At 44.8% G+C, this 16,467-nt stretch overlaps 1 protein-coding gene across 2 annotated transcripts in view; it reads right to left on the bottom strand.

Annotated features, from left to right (window-relative positions):
* scube3 (signal peptide, CUB domain, EGF-like 3) overlaps positions 1 to 16,467 on the bottom strand; it is a 106,141-nt gene that overhangs the window by 66,316 nt on the left and 23,358 nt on the right. For both annotated transcript variants that reach the window (XM_086159613.1, XM_086159615.1), the window contains exon 3: positions 7,920 to 8,045. In XM_086159613.1, coding sequence (XP_086015739.1) covers positions 7,920 to 8,045 — 126 coding nt within the window. The remainder of the gene's footprint in view (positions 1 to 7,919; positions 8,046 to 16,467) is intronic.

The raw sequence follows: 16,467 nt of genomic DNA, 5'->3' as shown, positions 1-16,467 counted from the left end.
AGGACGAAAAAAAAAAAAGTCTTAATCGAGTTAAAAGGGCTGCCCGGATTCTGAAAAATGAGCCCGGCTGCGCTGGAGGAGATGATGGAGGGTTCAAACAGAGAGAGATTAAGAGATTGGTTGTGTTTGCGGAGGCCGTGTCCGCTGGTTTCTCAGATAGCCTTGACTGTATATATAACATTTGGCCTTGCGCGGAGCTCCGAGCCATGTAAACATGGCGGTCGCTTTGCAGAAACTCCTTATTTTGGAGATTTTTTTTTTTTTTTTTTGCACGCCCCTCTTTAAGGGTTCGGCGACCGATGTGGTGGTGACAGGATTCAGACTCTTTATACACATATATGCAGGACCGTCTCAGAAAATTAGAATATCGTGATAGAGTTCTTTATCTTCTGTAATGCAATTAAAAAAAGAAACAAAAATTACTTTTTCGTGGTATTCTAATATTTTGAGATGGGATTTTTGAGTTCTCTTGAGATGTAAGGCATAATCAGCAATTTTAAAATAATAAAAGATTTCAGTTGATTTGTAATGAATCCAGAATGTATGACATTTTTGACATTTTACATATTATACATATACACACACACACACACACACACACACACACAGATATACATATGTGTGAGGGTGTGTGTGTGTGTGTGTGTATATGTATAAAAAAAAATCATATCATAAAATATCATCTTTAACAGCAGCACGACTGAGAGACCATTATGAGAATGTTCTGGTCACTTTTGTGAAAGAGATCTTGGTTTAATAAAAATATAACTATAAATATAAATATTATAAATGCACACAAACACATACATGTATACACACATACATGTATGTACATGTATACACACACATATAGGTGCCTTAAATAAAATGTTTACTCTTTTTAATTAACTAATACTTATTTTAATTTATTATTTTTATAATAACAATTCTTATTATATGCATTATATACAAATTATATACAAATACATACATATATACATGTATGCACGTGTGTATAAAGTATATGTGTATTTGTATGTATGATGTATGTAGGTATGCATGTAAGTACTTCCTGTTTATGCATATGTATGTATTACATATAAACTATATATAAATACATATGTATCAAACAATCTTATATATATGTTGTATGTGTGAAAAACTACATATGTAAACACTACATTATAGATTACGTATAGTTGAACTGATTTATACGATATATATGTATGTATGTATGTGCATATACTATGACTCACTATGTGTATATATATATATATATATATATACACATAGTGAGTCAATAAAATGAAATAAATAGGCATTTGCACACACCGGGATTAACATCCTTACATTTAGTGCATCAAAGGTTGTTGGATAAAGAGGTTTTCCAAACCCAAACTGTCAAAACTTTCATTTCGGAGCCGAATCACGTCCGCGTCACTCCTTTCACGCACCCAAGAAGCCGTTTTTTACAAAATAACTAGCAGAGGTCGTTGTTGCTCAGCTGTCTCTACATGACGTTTAATTTGTTTTATTTTTTTTTACGATCAGCGTTGCCAAAATTCGCATCTGCAGATCTCGTTGTTCTGACTCCCCTAATTAGATTAGAGGAGCCACGTTCATGCAGAACATTATTTCTCTTGGATTTTTTTCGAGACGAGTCTGAAAGTACGCCGAGAGGGTGTTTGGGTGGTCGGAAGGAGACAAAAGGCAAGGTCCTCCCACTGGCGCCTCGCATTTTGCGGGCCGTCAGATAGCTTCCAAGCCCAATCGTGGGCCGGAGAGTCCCTAAAAGGCCGTTTGCTCATTCCCCATCGTTCCTGTCATGAGGCTGAACAATCCCAGGAGACGTCGGGCGGGACGGGGGTTTATTGAAACGGCCTTTGGGGGCGAGCTAATGCTCCGATCTCAGACTCGTCTTTTTACTCACTAGCGCCGTTCCTCTCCCTTGAACCTCGGAGAGTCTCTTGTCCAAACCCGATCTGTACATGTCGCAACCCAAGCCAGGCTTCTGCCGGCTGATGGGCAGGGGAAGGGGATTTGCATCAGCAGAAGAAAACTGAAGCTGGTTCCTGTTCAGCCCTAAGAGTGTCGGCGTTTCCTGTACCCTCAGGGACATGATGAGAGAAGGGTACTGTCCTATCTGCTTGGGGATTAAGGGGTATCTCCGGTGTTACTCATTTGGGCTACATGTTGTGGTCGTGGTCTTTCAGGTGTGTCCGCAGTGGACTCTGGTCACAGATCTCGAACTTGACGCTCGCTCGACTCGCCCATTTCCGACTCCTGTACCCTCGGGCATGTGATGAGAGAAGGGTACTGTCCTATCTGCTCGCGGATCAAAAGCGGTATCTCAGGTGTTGCTCATTTGGGCTAAGTGTTGTCATTGCGGATTTTGGGGTGTGTCCACAGTGGACTCCGGTCACATAACCCATACTTGACGCTCGCTTGAATCGCCCATTTCCGACTCCTGTACCCTCGGGCATGTGATGAGAGAAGGGTACTGTCCTATCTGCTCGCGGATCAAAAGCGGTATCTCAGGTGTTGCTCATTTTGGCTATGTTTTGGCGTCACAGTTTTTGAGGTGTGTCCACAGTGGACTCCAGTCACAGAACTCGGACTTGACGCTCGCTCGACTCACCCATTTCAGACTCTTGCACCCTCAGGGTCGTGATTAGAGAAGGGTACTGTCCTATCTGTTCGGGGATTACAAGCGGTATCTCTGGTGCTGCTCATTTGGGCTAAGTGTTGTCTTTTGGGGTGTGTCCACAGTGGACTCCGGTCACATAACCCAGACTTGACGCTCGCTTGAATCGCCCATTTCAGACTCTTGTACCCTCGGGGACATGATGAGAGAAGGGTACTGTCCTATCTGCTCGCGGATCAAAAGCGGTATCTCAGGTGTTGCTCATTTTGGCTATGTTTTGGTGTCACAGTTTTTGGGGTATGGCCACAGTGGACTCCAGTCACAGAACTCGGACTTGAGGCTCGCTCGACTCGCCCATTTCAGACTCTTGTACCCTCGGGGACATGATGAGAGAAGGGTACTGTCCTATCTGTTCGGGGATTACAAGCGGTATCTCCGGTGTTGCTCATTTGGGCAACGTGTTGTCATCGCAGTCTTTGAGGTGTGTCCACAGTGGACTCCGGTCACAGAGCTCGGACTTCACTCTCACTCGACTCGCCCTTTTCACCGCTTTCAAACCCGGCGACGCTTAAAAACATGATTTTAAAACCCACTGATCCAAGACCTCGTGTGGCCCGGGCTTCATCCCCTTCACAGCGCCGCAACTTTCCCCAGATGCACGCGAAGAGCCGTGGAAATTTCTCGGCAGCGTCGTTCTTTACTCGATCCCCCTCGGTGGATTTCAAATCGGTATATTAACTTATAAAAAGGAGCCGTAGTTGTACAAAAAAACAAGCGACATAGAGGTACTCGTGCATTTAATTTAACCGACTGCCCGGTCCATTTGGACTTCAAGGTCGCAAAGTAACGTGTTCCAGATTGGTCGGCTGCTAGAGGTTAGCGTGCTTTAAATTATAATGGAGGCCTAATTGGAACTTGACAAACAATTACTCATTCCCTCCTTCAGGCCGGTGCATTTAGAGGGACTCGGATGCCTTTGAGGGCGAAAGCTGCAGATCAAACCGCTGTAGTGCCCTTTGTTGAAGAATCTGGTCAATAATACATCGGGCGGGAAGCGCCGTTTGATTAGCCATCCGTGCAACGCCACGGAGGACTACAGGTTCCGGGCGAGCTGAGCCAAGAGGCGCTGCAGAGGAGATGTACCCGTCGTGCACTAGAAAGCTTACCTCGTCAATGGGATTAGCCAAAAGGAGATACAAAGTCACGGAGCAATTACAATTATGGCAATCATTAGAAGAACACTTAACAGTGTTAAGTGAAGTGACCTTCTCTCGCTTGTTATTTCAAAGCTGTTCTCTAAATCCCCGTCCCTGAGCCGTAATGACATTGGCTTTTGCGTTATAGATCATGTGTCTTTGGGGGAGGTTAAAGGAAAAGGGCATTCATTTCCCTATAGATTGCACGGGGAATTGGGTCCTGCCGGATCAATACAAACCAAATCAGCGGCGGTCGATGGGAACCAAAAGGGAACGCGGCCAGAGCGCCGCGGCGAAGGGCGTAGTCCCGCGGCGACGACACGTCCCGACAGAAAGAACGGCGAGCGCGGCGCGCCGTCGAACGCACGTCCGCGACGTCCACCGCCGAATGTCGCGAGCGGCGGGCCGAAAAGGGGGGCGTTCGCGCAAACGTTTACGAGGGAGTTCAGCTAATAGCGATAAGAGGATACTGGGGTTTCTGAAGGACTTCGACCGAAACGCGCGGGTCATAAATGTGGGGACGGCGGCGCTACAGCGGCGAGCTAATAGCCCTCCCGCATCTGGTATTCATTGCGAAGAGGATGTGTGTTTTGGATTAAATCGACATCGATTCCCCTGTTTTTTTCCTAAGACTCTAAAAATCCTTTACAGCTTCGCCATGTGGTGATTAACTGCCATCCTTCCCTCACCTCCGCAAGCGAAAAGCCACGGCGGTTATAAAAGATGTAACCGTGTTCTCGTACGCCGCGCCAGCGGGAGCGCTGAGCGGGCGGCGCGGGGTTAAATTATACAGCGACGTCTCGCTCCGGCGTGCCGCGATATCGCATCGCTTCCACCTTGCTGGTTCCCTGACATCTTTGTAAGGGTTCGGGGCAGACAAGGGAGACCTTGGAAAAAGGAGCGTCCCCCCGCTGAGGCGCGCAAGGCGGCGTTCCGCTTCGCGCACCGCCGCCTCCCGCCGCCACCCGATGTCATTATGCCTGCAACACATCCAATTACGAGGAGTCGGGCGGCGCGTGCCGCGGTGAAAGGAAAACAAAGGCGGGCGGGGAGGGGGTTAGCGCCGACACAAACTGTCTTTGAGGGCCGAGAAGAAAAGCGACTGGCGGCGGAAGTCAAAGGCGCGGTAGTTTTGTCCGGAAAAAAAGGGTCTCGAATCCGAGGCGTTGGTAGAGATCTCGCACTCTGAACTCGAACTGAACTTCCCGGCGTCGAGTGAAACGTCTCCCGCTTTGCAGCCTCGGGCACATCTGGTCTTTAAGGGCTCCTTGGGTCTGACCCTGTCTGGAAACCAGCTGCTTGGGGTTCTCCAGTCAATGGCCAAGGGGGACTAATCTTTTCTCAGTGGCCAAGAAAGGAGCTTAAACGTGAAACCTCAACTGTACCTTTTCCTCTCCTCTTGTGTTCCGGAAAAAGGTCGCTTTCAAGAGAAGGCAACAAAAAGTACCTTTATGTCAAAAAATCAATCGTATCAATCAACCAACTCATGGAGATGGCCCTCGGAACTCTGCGCTCCCTTGCTAATGCAGCTCGCGAGAACATAAAACTTCAAATCCTCTGTTTGGTTGCGCGCCGACAAATTATATCAAAAGGGATCGATAGACGCGCCGCCGCCAAACAATCATATATCGCAATTACACACCTGCAGACGAGTCCAAAGACGCGCGCGGCGCGGCAAATGATCCAAACACAACCGAAAGCAGTCGCTAAATGGCTTGGAAAATAGCCCTTCGCTGAATAGATAAACGTGCCGGAGTGAAATGGGGAGGCGAGGAGAAGGAGATTGAAGTAAGAGAGACAGGAATACAAGAAGCGTCTGAGATGCCGGCTTTGTCGGGTCACGACGGGTTTGCTATCGATCGAGAGATGTGAGTGTTTTCAATTCCAGTGCGCCTCTTAATCCCGGGATTACATGCTGCTCATCACAAAGATGCGGGAGCGGTATGACCGCGTAGCCCTGTGTGGCCCGGTAAAGACCGGCACGCAAGAAGCCATTGTTGGATGTTGGACGCCGATAACTTTTCCGCCGTGGCTTTAGCCGGATCTCGAAATAGCGTATTTGCCTTTTAGGGCTTAGTTTCAAGGGAGTTCATCCCGGCGGGCTAACGGCGAGCGGCTTGTGATGGCCCCGCAGTCGACTGGATATCTAACAGCGCATCTGGAATAATGGCGCTCTTTGGGAGAAGGTTACCGAGGAAGGTGGCGCCGTGTCATGAGGTTCATGGCCGGTGAGGCCCTGACTTCAGATTTACAAATATATCAACCCGACAGAGTAGCTTGCTCACAATGAGCCGTGGAGTTGCAAGAAGAAACCCTGGAGTCACAAGCGCCCCCTACCATGAGGCAGGAGAAGTGCGTGCCTCACGGCTCTTAGAAGCCATTTCATGATCGCTCAGCGCAAGAAACTAGTCACACACATATAATTTTTGATAAAAAGAATACTGTACACAGGAAATGGAGTTCAAATAGCAAAACCATTTTAACATTTTGAAAGTGACATACAGTGAGACAGCACTACGGTTCCAGCGCACAGCATGCCAGCCGTCATCACGCAATCTACGTTGAGGCTCGACAGTCGGCTGCCTCATCGCACGTCTCTTGTCAATATTCGTACGGGAAATGTGAAAATCCAGCCATTTTGAATCAATACTGGTGAAGTTAAATGAAAAATACCTTTATAAAACAAATCACTGATAAATATGACCATTCAATTATTTTTTCATTTGAATTTTTTTTTCTCTCCAAGATTGGCAAGTGAGGCACAGCCTCTTCTGCCTCCCCTGACTGTTCATCTCGGCTAAATAGGTACATTTTCTCAATCGATTAGATAAAGCTAATATCTTGGTTTATCCAAAATATTAGAAATCTATACAAAAGTATGTAATCAAAATATGCAGTGCTTTACTAAGTTTGGCTCACTACTCGGTAATCTTCTCGTCATGGCAACCGGGCTCGAATTCCTTCACTTGAATACGTTTCATCGTATGAAGCACGAGGAGCGACCGTGACGATAAGCATCACACTGGGCTGTCGCTCAGACGACCGCAGGGTCCTAATCGGAAATTTGACAACGAATCAATGGACTCACGGAGAAACGGCGGTGGCGCCGAGCCAGACGCATTTCCCCATAAACACTCATTTGAATCGTGCGCGACTGAAACATTAAACCGCGGGTGTCAAACGTACGGCCCGCGGGCCAATACCGGCCCGCCAGGCGGTCCAATTCCTCCCATGGAATAAATCTAAAATTTGAAAAATATATAAAAATCATAAACTACTTTTTTGAAATAGAAATGCAGTTCCTATATTGTCAGCTACTGTTTTAGTGAGTGTTAGCAACACGGCACAACTATGTGATGGCAGCAATGCTACTTCCGGGTCTGTTTTTTTTACTTATTCTTAGATATTTACCTGCTTTTCCGTTGGACCCGACGCCCTCGGAAAAGAGAAAAGTGGACATGGAGAGCAGGGTCTCCCAAGGGAAATGGACCGCTTCTTATTTTTTCGGTTGAGGTTAATAAGAAACATGTATGCTCGGTGTGGATGCAGCGTTTCAGCGAAAAATACAACAAAATGCAACTGAGAAGACGTAATGGTGTTAAAATTGCACTTTTCTTAATGAATCTCAGGTTGTTCGTTATGTATTTTTTTTAAAGGGAAACTTCATTCCATAGAAAGATTTCCATTAGTAACCCGTTCTCCTTTACTCTAAAACAAAGGAAACATTTGGACTTTACTTCTAGGTAATTACGCTATGATTTTACTGGTCCGTATGTGAAAGCACGAGAAAAAGGGAAGAATACCCGCTATGTGAAATGAGGAAACGGCTAACATGCCATGCGGCGGTTGCAATAACGGCTCAATTCAGCTCGGAAACATATATTACCATCCATTACGTGACATTATACTTGCAGAGTGAAGTATTTATGCGCCCACATGGGTGAGGTCAGACTTCCAAAGAAACCCAACACACGAAGGTTAATGTATATGTGCTCCTGGCCGAGGACCCTTGGAAAACAACATCTTCCCGCATAATGAAGAACAGGTTGCGCGAGTTGCTGAAAAAGCAAAAAAAAAAAAAAAAAAAAAACATCACTCACCGAGACAGTTGTGTCCGTCGTGCGCCAGCCGGAAGCCGTCGTAGCACGTGCACCTGTAATTTCCGGGGATGTTGATGCACTCGTGGACGCAGCCGCCGTTGTATTCGGTCGCGCACTCGTCCACATCTGCGGAGGAGGAGGAACGCAAGGGCTTTAAGGCGGGTTTACAGATGTTTCTCAAAGCGGACGATATCGTCGTGACCTGTCGGGAGGTTCAAAGGTCGGAGGTCGTAGATGCGCAACTCAGTGACAAGCTACACCTTCAGTCACCGCTTAAGATATATTCTTTTGTTACGGTATCTTTTAAAATACAACCGACCTTCGCTACTTTGTGGATTTTTTTTTTTTTTTTTTTTGCTATTCGGTTTTTGCAATTTTGTGTTGTTTTTTTTTTTTTTTGTTCTTTAGTGTTTTTTTTTTTTTTTTGCGGTGAAAAAGTCATTTTCCAGCCTAAAAAGAAAAATATAAAATTCATCGTATTGACTGAATAAAATACGAGATTTTCTTTGCCGACGCGCATTTTTGGAGCTTCTCCGACGTGACTCCTGACCGCATCGGAGGCTTAACTGACCGCCATGCGGATCCGTGGACGGACGAGGACCTCGCCGAGGTGATGAAGTCTGTCAAAACGCGAGAGGCCGGTCTCTCCGCAAAATATGACGCAAGATCGGGACCGCGATACGGTTCGGTCGGTCCACTTTTGTAACTTGCCGGCCAGGGCCGTGGCGGTTTATAAAACCATTTTCTACCAGAAAAAAAAAAAAAAAAGCAGAGGCAGCAACCGCCTATAATGATGATTCTGAAGAGAAGAAAACGCCAGTAAAGCAGACGCCTTCAGAAGAAGATCCACGAGAAGATACTGAACCACTCAAAGTACCAATGCCAGAGCCGCCAACATGATTTTATTTTTTAAATTAATTTATATATTATTATTTATTCATAAAAATTATAAAATTTGTTTTTTTTTTTTCTAGAATATATTTAATAATTAATAATAATAATAAATGTCTCTATATATTTGATATGATTTTTTAATTTACTCATTTACTGAACATTTTGAATGATCCAAAAGTGTTGATTGCACTGTATAGGAGTGCAGGAAGTGTAATACAGTGGATGGTGGGTTGATAACAGTTTGTTGTGGGTTAATATATATTTTTATGGAAATACCATAAAAATCATCACGTCTCCACTTTGCCGACATTGACTTTTCGCGGAGCGTCTTGGAACGTAACTCCCGCAGAAAAGCGAGGGTCCACTGTTATATATAAATACAGAGAAAATTCAAAAATAGCAAAAGACATCCACAGATAAACAGACAGCAGAGTGAACGACAACAAAAACAAGGATGAGAATAGACAACCAAGACGACGAGAGCAATGACAAAGATAAACAGGACGCGGATGGACTGAGACCAACAAGGATTAAATTGAGGTCGGTTGTGGCGGCACAGATCGCAGCGGACGGAGGAATCGTCCAGGATCGTCTAGACTGGTAGAAGGTCAGACACCGAACAACAACTGCTCTAAACTTTCCTGGAGAGCATTTAAGAACAACATTTTCATCACTTTAATTATAAGAAGCAGAAATGTCTTTATGGTCACATACAGTTTTACATAGAGCACAACATCAGCAATATTTGACTACTGCATTTAACTCATCATGATGCCCGAGAAACAGACAGGAGGCAGAGCTGGATGAAGATGCTAAGGTTCTCTTTGGGAGTGACCACGATGGATAGGATCAGGGATGAGCCTATCAGAGGAACAGCACATGTTAGATGTTTTGGATGAGAAGGTCAGAGGGGGTTGGGTCATGTACAGAGGAGGGACAGTGAATATATCGGTAGACAGATTCTGGAATTGGAGCTGCCAGGCAGGAGGTTTAGAGGAAGACCAAAGAGAAGATTATTCATGGACATAGTGAGAGAGGATATGAAGGTAGTTGGTGTGAGAGAGGAGGGTACAGGGAACAGGGTTAGATGGAGAGGGTTGACTCACTGGGGCGACCCCTGAAGGGAAAAGCCCAAAGGAAAAGAAGAGTTTGTCACAGGGGTGCAGGACATGTATGCCTGAGACAAAGTGACGACTGAGATGGTTTGGACATGAACAGAGGAGTGTTCATGTCCAAACAATAGTGAAATCTGGATAGAAGGTTGGTAAAGGTGGAGCTGCCAGGCAGGAGGTCTGGAGGAAGACTAGAGAGAAGATTCATGGATGTAGTCAGTGAGGATATGAAGTTAGTTGGTGTGAGGGAGGAGGATACAAAGAAGAAGTAGCATTTAACCCATCATGGATGAACCATGAGCAGCGAAGGAACAGCAACAGGGGAGCAGTTCAGTATTTTGCTCAAGAACACTTCAAAAGGCTAGGAGGAACCGGGAACGCTCAGGTCCAAGGACAACCGCTCTAACGCCCTGCGCCATGCCGCCCCTTTACGATTATGCTCAGTCTCACTTGCTATTCGGTTGCATTTCACAATTCATCAACTTTTGATTCATTGAATGAATCTGCATGCAAGGACCTGGAGCCTATCCCAGCTGTCAGGGTTCATCCTGAACCGGTCGCCAGTCGACCTCAGGGGCCACGTATAGAGCATACAAGTATGCATACAAGCCAGAGAGACATACAAGTATTCACGTGTCATACCTGCACCAATTCACCCTCTGGCTCACTGATCTGGACAGTTTAGGGTCTCCACTGAACCTCCTGCATGTTTTTGGCCTGCAGGAGGAAACCAGGGAGACCCCTTCCCCTTCCCGAGGACCTTCTGGTCGTCACTGCTCTGCCAGACTACAAGTCAAGCGGTCGATCTGCCAACTATCTCTGACAGGGATTCACTTCGGGAAGCAGCCGGAGGGGCGGCCGAAACCAAAGATCTCCTTCAGCGGGCCCTCAAACGGAGTTGCAGGGGCGCTTTCAAGAACCACATCGGTTTCCAGACCCCAATCGAGACGCGGCTCGTCGGACAAATCCCAAACCGGTTACGTTGTTACGGGTGTTTTATTCCGTCTGCCGTGGCGCCGACTCGCCGTAAATCACCCTAAGCAGAGCTGTAGTTAATTCCCCCTGCGGCTCCGCCGGAGTCATTTCCCGTTTTTTTCCACTCCCCGCCTGTCGAGCTCGGCTTTCATTTCTGTCTTTATTTTTGCCTTCTTCCCCGGAGGCTCACCTGTGCCTTGTCAATTAGCAAAACCTCGGCAGCCTTCCTGCGCTCCCGCCTGCCTCGCCTCCGACGAGCCGCGCACCTGCCTCTTGTAATCGGCCAAGTTTTTGCATTTTGGATCCGTCTCCAGATTTGGGCTGTCAGAACAGGAATATGTTTTTTTTTTTTTTTCACGGGAGTTATATTCTAAGACCCCCCGTGCTAAAAGTGAATTTCCACAAAGTAGAAAGGTGATTATTTTGTTGGTATTTACAGATTTATTAACCCTCAACCAACCTCGCTCAACCCTTTACCAACCTACTGCAAGCTGTTATCAACCCACCACCGAGTTAGCCATCCTGGGTCGCTTTGTTTAACAAAAATCTTGAATTTTATTTATTTTATAAGATGAATTTTAGTTTAATTTGACTGTATCTTTCAAAAAAAAAAAAAAAAAAAAAAAGCTAGAATATGGAATAAAAAAAAAAATTCAAATACCGCCCAAAAAAAAAAAAAAAAAAAAAAATGCTAAAGAACGATTAACTGGGAGAACCAAATTAGAAAAAAAATTCGCAAAGTAGCGAGGGTTCACCTTGTGGCAAAAAAAAAAAAAAAAAAGTCGATTATTTTTTATCATTCTCTATTTCTGGAAATCATGCGTTCTTTTTTGGAAAGAACAATTGGAGTCAATAGGCTTCCATGTCAATTAGCCCGATGGCAATTTCTGTCATCGAGGGTTCACTGTCCTCGCCTTCTGGCAAAAAAACAAAACAAAAAAACAAGTCCATGATTATTTTTTATCATTCTCCATTTCTGGAAATCATACGTTCATTTTTGGAAAGAACAATTGGAGTCAATAGGCTTCCATGTCAATTAGCCCGTCGGCAATTTTTGTCGTTTTATTTACACGCTTCAATATGATCGAGAGCGCCGGCGTAGTACAATATATTCTCGCTAAACTGCCGTTCGCCGCCTCCCTTCTGGCGTCAGTAAATGAAGTCAACACGGACGACGCTTCCCCTCACAAACGGCCATTGATTTTAACTGAAACTAATCGATGCGTATAAATATGAACGCCCAGGGGTCCCGGCCGGCGCTGATTCATTGTCCATTAAAGAGATATATATCAACTTCACTTTCGCACAAATGAATGTGGCGGCGGGGCCTCTGCGAGATTCATTTATTTTAATTTATCAAGATATTCCAAAGATATCGGTGCCGACCTGCCCGCGGCCTCCGTAAGCAGACGGCTTGATTCCACACGGGAAGTCTTTTCGGATCAATACGGCGCAAATGCACAGAAGCAAAGGCCGGCGTTGTGAGAATATCATGTTAGAAATAAACTGAGGAACAAACTAAACGTACGAATGAAAGGGAGAACGGTTGCGTCTCTGTACGACATCAAAATAAAGAAGTCCCGGTGAAAGACAGCATCGAGGTCTGTGGAGGTTCTCAGTCATCCGAGGTGAATTCTTGTCCAAATCTCCTCGTCTTGGCAACCAGACTTGTATTTCTTCACTTGAAGATGTTTCACCCGTCATCTGAGAAGCTTCTTCACTTCTAATGACCAATGGGGAGTTTTGTTAATATAACTGCAGGTCCAATTTATGGTGCAAATGGAAGAGTTAATCTCCAGAAAGTAGGTGTAAGGAGGGGTTTTATGCTCATTAGCACCTGTTGAAACTCCCCTTACGCCTAGTTTCTGCAGATCAACTCTTCCATTTACACAACAAACCACCAAAATCTAGACCCGCCCAAAACCCTGGCGGTTATATTTAGAAACTCCCCGTTGGTCACTGGAAGTGAAGAAGCCTTTCGGATGACGGGTGAAACATCCAAAAGTGAAGAAATCCAAGTTGCCACCTCAAGAGGATTCCACAAGAGCACAAATGGTTACGTGACTTGTATGTCTTGTATGTCACTCTGGACTTTTGTATGCCTCTACCGTCAACCAAAGCGAATTCCTCGCAGTTGCAAATTTACCTGACAATTCCGATTCTGATTCTGATGTGACGTGCGAAGAGGAAAGCGAACGGTTCGTTTTGGGCGCGGAACCGATCCGGGGTTAAACCCCGCCTCTTGGCCAACGACAGCGCGGATAGACTCCGACCCCTCGCTGACGCCGACAGCAGGATAAGCGTCATAGATAATAAATGAACAAATGAATTATAACCTCATACAGAGACACAAATACAAAATTGAAGAGACTCCATCGCCTTGGTTATGGTGTTGAATAAAACACGGCGCGGGAACCCAACCGACAAAATCGGGTTAAAAGCGAAAGCCGAAACGTGAAATCACACGCCTCCGACAGAGGCGATACTGCGGATCTTGAGTGAAAGCAGAGGCGGAACTATCAGTAATAATTGCAGATCAGCGTGACGGGTTGAGAGGACGTGTCCGTTAGCGTTACGGTGATTGTCAGGAGGGGCGGCGAGACAGGAAGACTCTTCCACCCCGGCTTTTTCCCGGCCCGTTCGGAGCCACCGTCCCGGCGGCGTCGAGGCTGCCGGAGTCACGGCTTAATCGGACCTGACAGCGAAGGGAACGGGTTGGAACAAATAGACACTCTCCGCTCCCCCGTAAGTCCTCCGTCTGCGCATCCCCGTCGTCCCCGAAGCACGGCGGAGATTCACCGTTCGCGTTCCCGCTTCCCTTCAGGCGACCCGAAAACACCCGGGACGTGCTAACACAAAAGTGATTTCCCCGGCGCGAGTTGCGCATTTGTGTCGGATCAGTGACTTCCTTGCCCTCCAAAGTCAACGCCGGGTCCATTTGTGTCGCTTCTCATCAGGAGGATGTGGATTCACGCCGCCGAATCCAAAAACGTCGGAGGGCTCCATGCGCCGCATGTAAAATGTACGACCCTGAAAACGAACGGGGTAAACGGAATAATAATAATCATTTCTGGTCGGGTTCCGGTTCCGGGTCTTTGACGTTTGACTACATCGTCCCGCCTTTCACGACGGCGCGACTGTTGAGCCGCATTTTGGAATAACAGTGCATTTTGTAATAAACGCCCAAAATGTAATAATTTTTTCATTTCATTTTGTAATAAAGCCGCATTTTGTAATAAACTGCCCCAACGCATTTTGTAATAAATTTTCCCGCATTATGTAATAAGTTATTACATTTTGAGAGGATTATTACAAAATGTACTTGCAACTTTTTTATTCTCTAGGAAATGGAATAAAATGGAATTTATAGAATATTCTCTGTTAATGCAACCTTTGAATAGTGTACTGATAGTAATTGCTAAGTACTGCTATTAGGCTAATACAGTGATACTAATAATAGGCCTAGCTTTAACAAATACTTTCAAGTAAAATAAAATACAATTAACAAACTTATTGCTATAGCATTACATTTCCTAAGCTACATATTGAGAAGATTATTACAAAATGCACTGGCAACTTTTTTATTTTCTAGGAAATGTAATAACATGGTGCATAATGTAATAACAATGCTATAGCATAAGTTTGTTAATTGTATTTTATTTTACTTTAAAGTATTTGTTAAAGCTAGGCCTATTATTAGTATCACTGTATTAGCCTAGTAGCAGTACTTAGCAATTACGATCAGTACACTATTCAAAGGTTGCATTTACAGAGAATATTCTATAAATTCCATTTTATTACATTTCCTAGAGAATAAAAAAGTTGCAAGTACATTTTGTAATAATCTTCTCAAAATGTAATAACTTATTACATAATGCGGCAAAATTTATTACAAAATGCATTGGGGCAGTTTATAACAAAATGCGGCAGTTTGTTACAAAATGCAGCTTTATTACAAAATGAAATGAAAAAGTTATTACATTTTGGACGTTTATTACAAAATGCACCGTTATTACAAAATGCGGCTCAACGGCGACTCTTCGTAGATCACCGCGGCTCGGCCGGTAGTTTGGCAAGAAGGTTGACGGTTCAATTCCCGGTTCCTCAAGTTTGCATTTCGAAGTTTGCGATCTAGTCCCGAGCGCTTTGAAACCGCAAGGCGTCAACATCTATCGCGAAGGTTCGGGAAGGACGGTTCGACCAATCGGCGCGCGGCGTGATTACTCAGCTTTAATAACTCTGCTGTTTATGGGCTGAGTTCAGGCCAGTCTCGAGCGTGTTGTTGTTCTTGGTCTGCGTTGATAATCGTAGACCGTAAAATTCAGTGGCTGCGAGAAATTCTCCGCAAGCGGTCCAACGCTTTGGTCCGTTTTTATTATTTTGGGCGCAGGCGGCGGGGCTGCATGCCCGAGTCTGGCTTTGTGATCGAACGCAAGAGTGACCGCAGGTGCATTCTGGTCCGGCTACAGAGACGCGAGCTTCCTTTTGATGCCTAGCGGAGATTAAACAAGGGGAAACCGCACCTCTTCGCCCTGGCAGTTCACATTAATACCATCAGAAGGTTTGATTCCTTCTTGTCTGGGTGTCAGAAACTCCTTGGTTAAGACACCCAACCCGGAGTCGCTCCCGTTGGCCTGGTTTAGCACCTTTGCACGGCAGCTCCGCGACCCTGGACGGGTAAACAAGTGAATGGGTGAACGGTTCTTGTGGGTGAAAGCTATCTTGCGTATGCTAGCTTGTTTAAAGTGCCTTAAAAAAAACGCTGGGTGTGAAAGCATTAAAAAATCAGAGACCCTTTCTGACCTGCGGTACGGTCAACATACAACCCTCTGTGACCGCAACCAGATATCAAAATTCAGCTATATTGTCAATTTGTTGTTGTTGTTGTCATTTTGTTACAGTATCTATGTCCAATCTGTTTATCATGTATATTTTTATCCTTGTTGTCATTCTGTTGACATTCTGTCCCTATCCTGGTTGTTGTCTTTGTCCTTTTAATTGTCTCTTCTGTTTATATTTATATTTATATTTATATTTATATTTATATTTATATTTATATTTATATTGTGTGCAAAAAAATAAAGAGGACATTCAAACAACACAATGTAACTCCAAGTGTTCCCTGTTTTTTTTTTTTTTTTGCAGTACATTCATATTTATATTTATATTCCTACTTATATTTATGTTGTTATTGTTATTATTGCACTGCTGTGAACGAATTTCCCCGATGGAGATCAATAAAGTATCATCTTAATTTCTCTGCATGTACTGGACATGCATGTAATACAAATGTAGTTATAACTAATTTAAAGTATATACACAAAGGATAATAATGATAATAGTAATACCCTTAATCAGAGTATTACTTCAATGTATACGGTGATGTATCTCGTCAAAATAGTCCACCCATATCAGGGTGTACCGGTATGCTTCCTGCTAATCAATACCGACTTCTTCTTCTTCGTGGCAGCTCCACCTTCAGCAACCTTCTATCCAGATCTTCACCATGGTTTGGACATGAACAGAGGAGTGTTCATGTCCAAACCATCTCGGTCATACGTGTCCTG

The sequence above is a fragment of the Fistularia commersonii genome, chromosome 14 (genome assembly GCF_037954325.1).
Source record: "Fistularia commersonii isolate RoL2024-O1a breed Wild chromosome 14, RoL_Fcom_v1.0, whole genome shotgun sequence".
NCBI lineage: Eukaryota > Metazoa > Chordata > Actinopteri > Syngnathiformes > Fistulariidae > Fistularia > Fistularia commersonii.
Note: the sequence above shows the minus strand (reverse complement) of the source record. Positions and strands in the feature narration are given on the sequence as shown.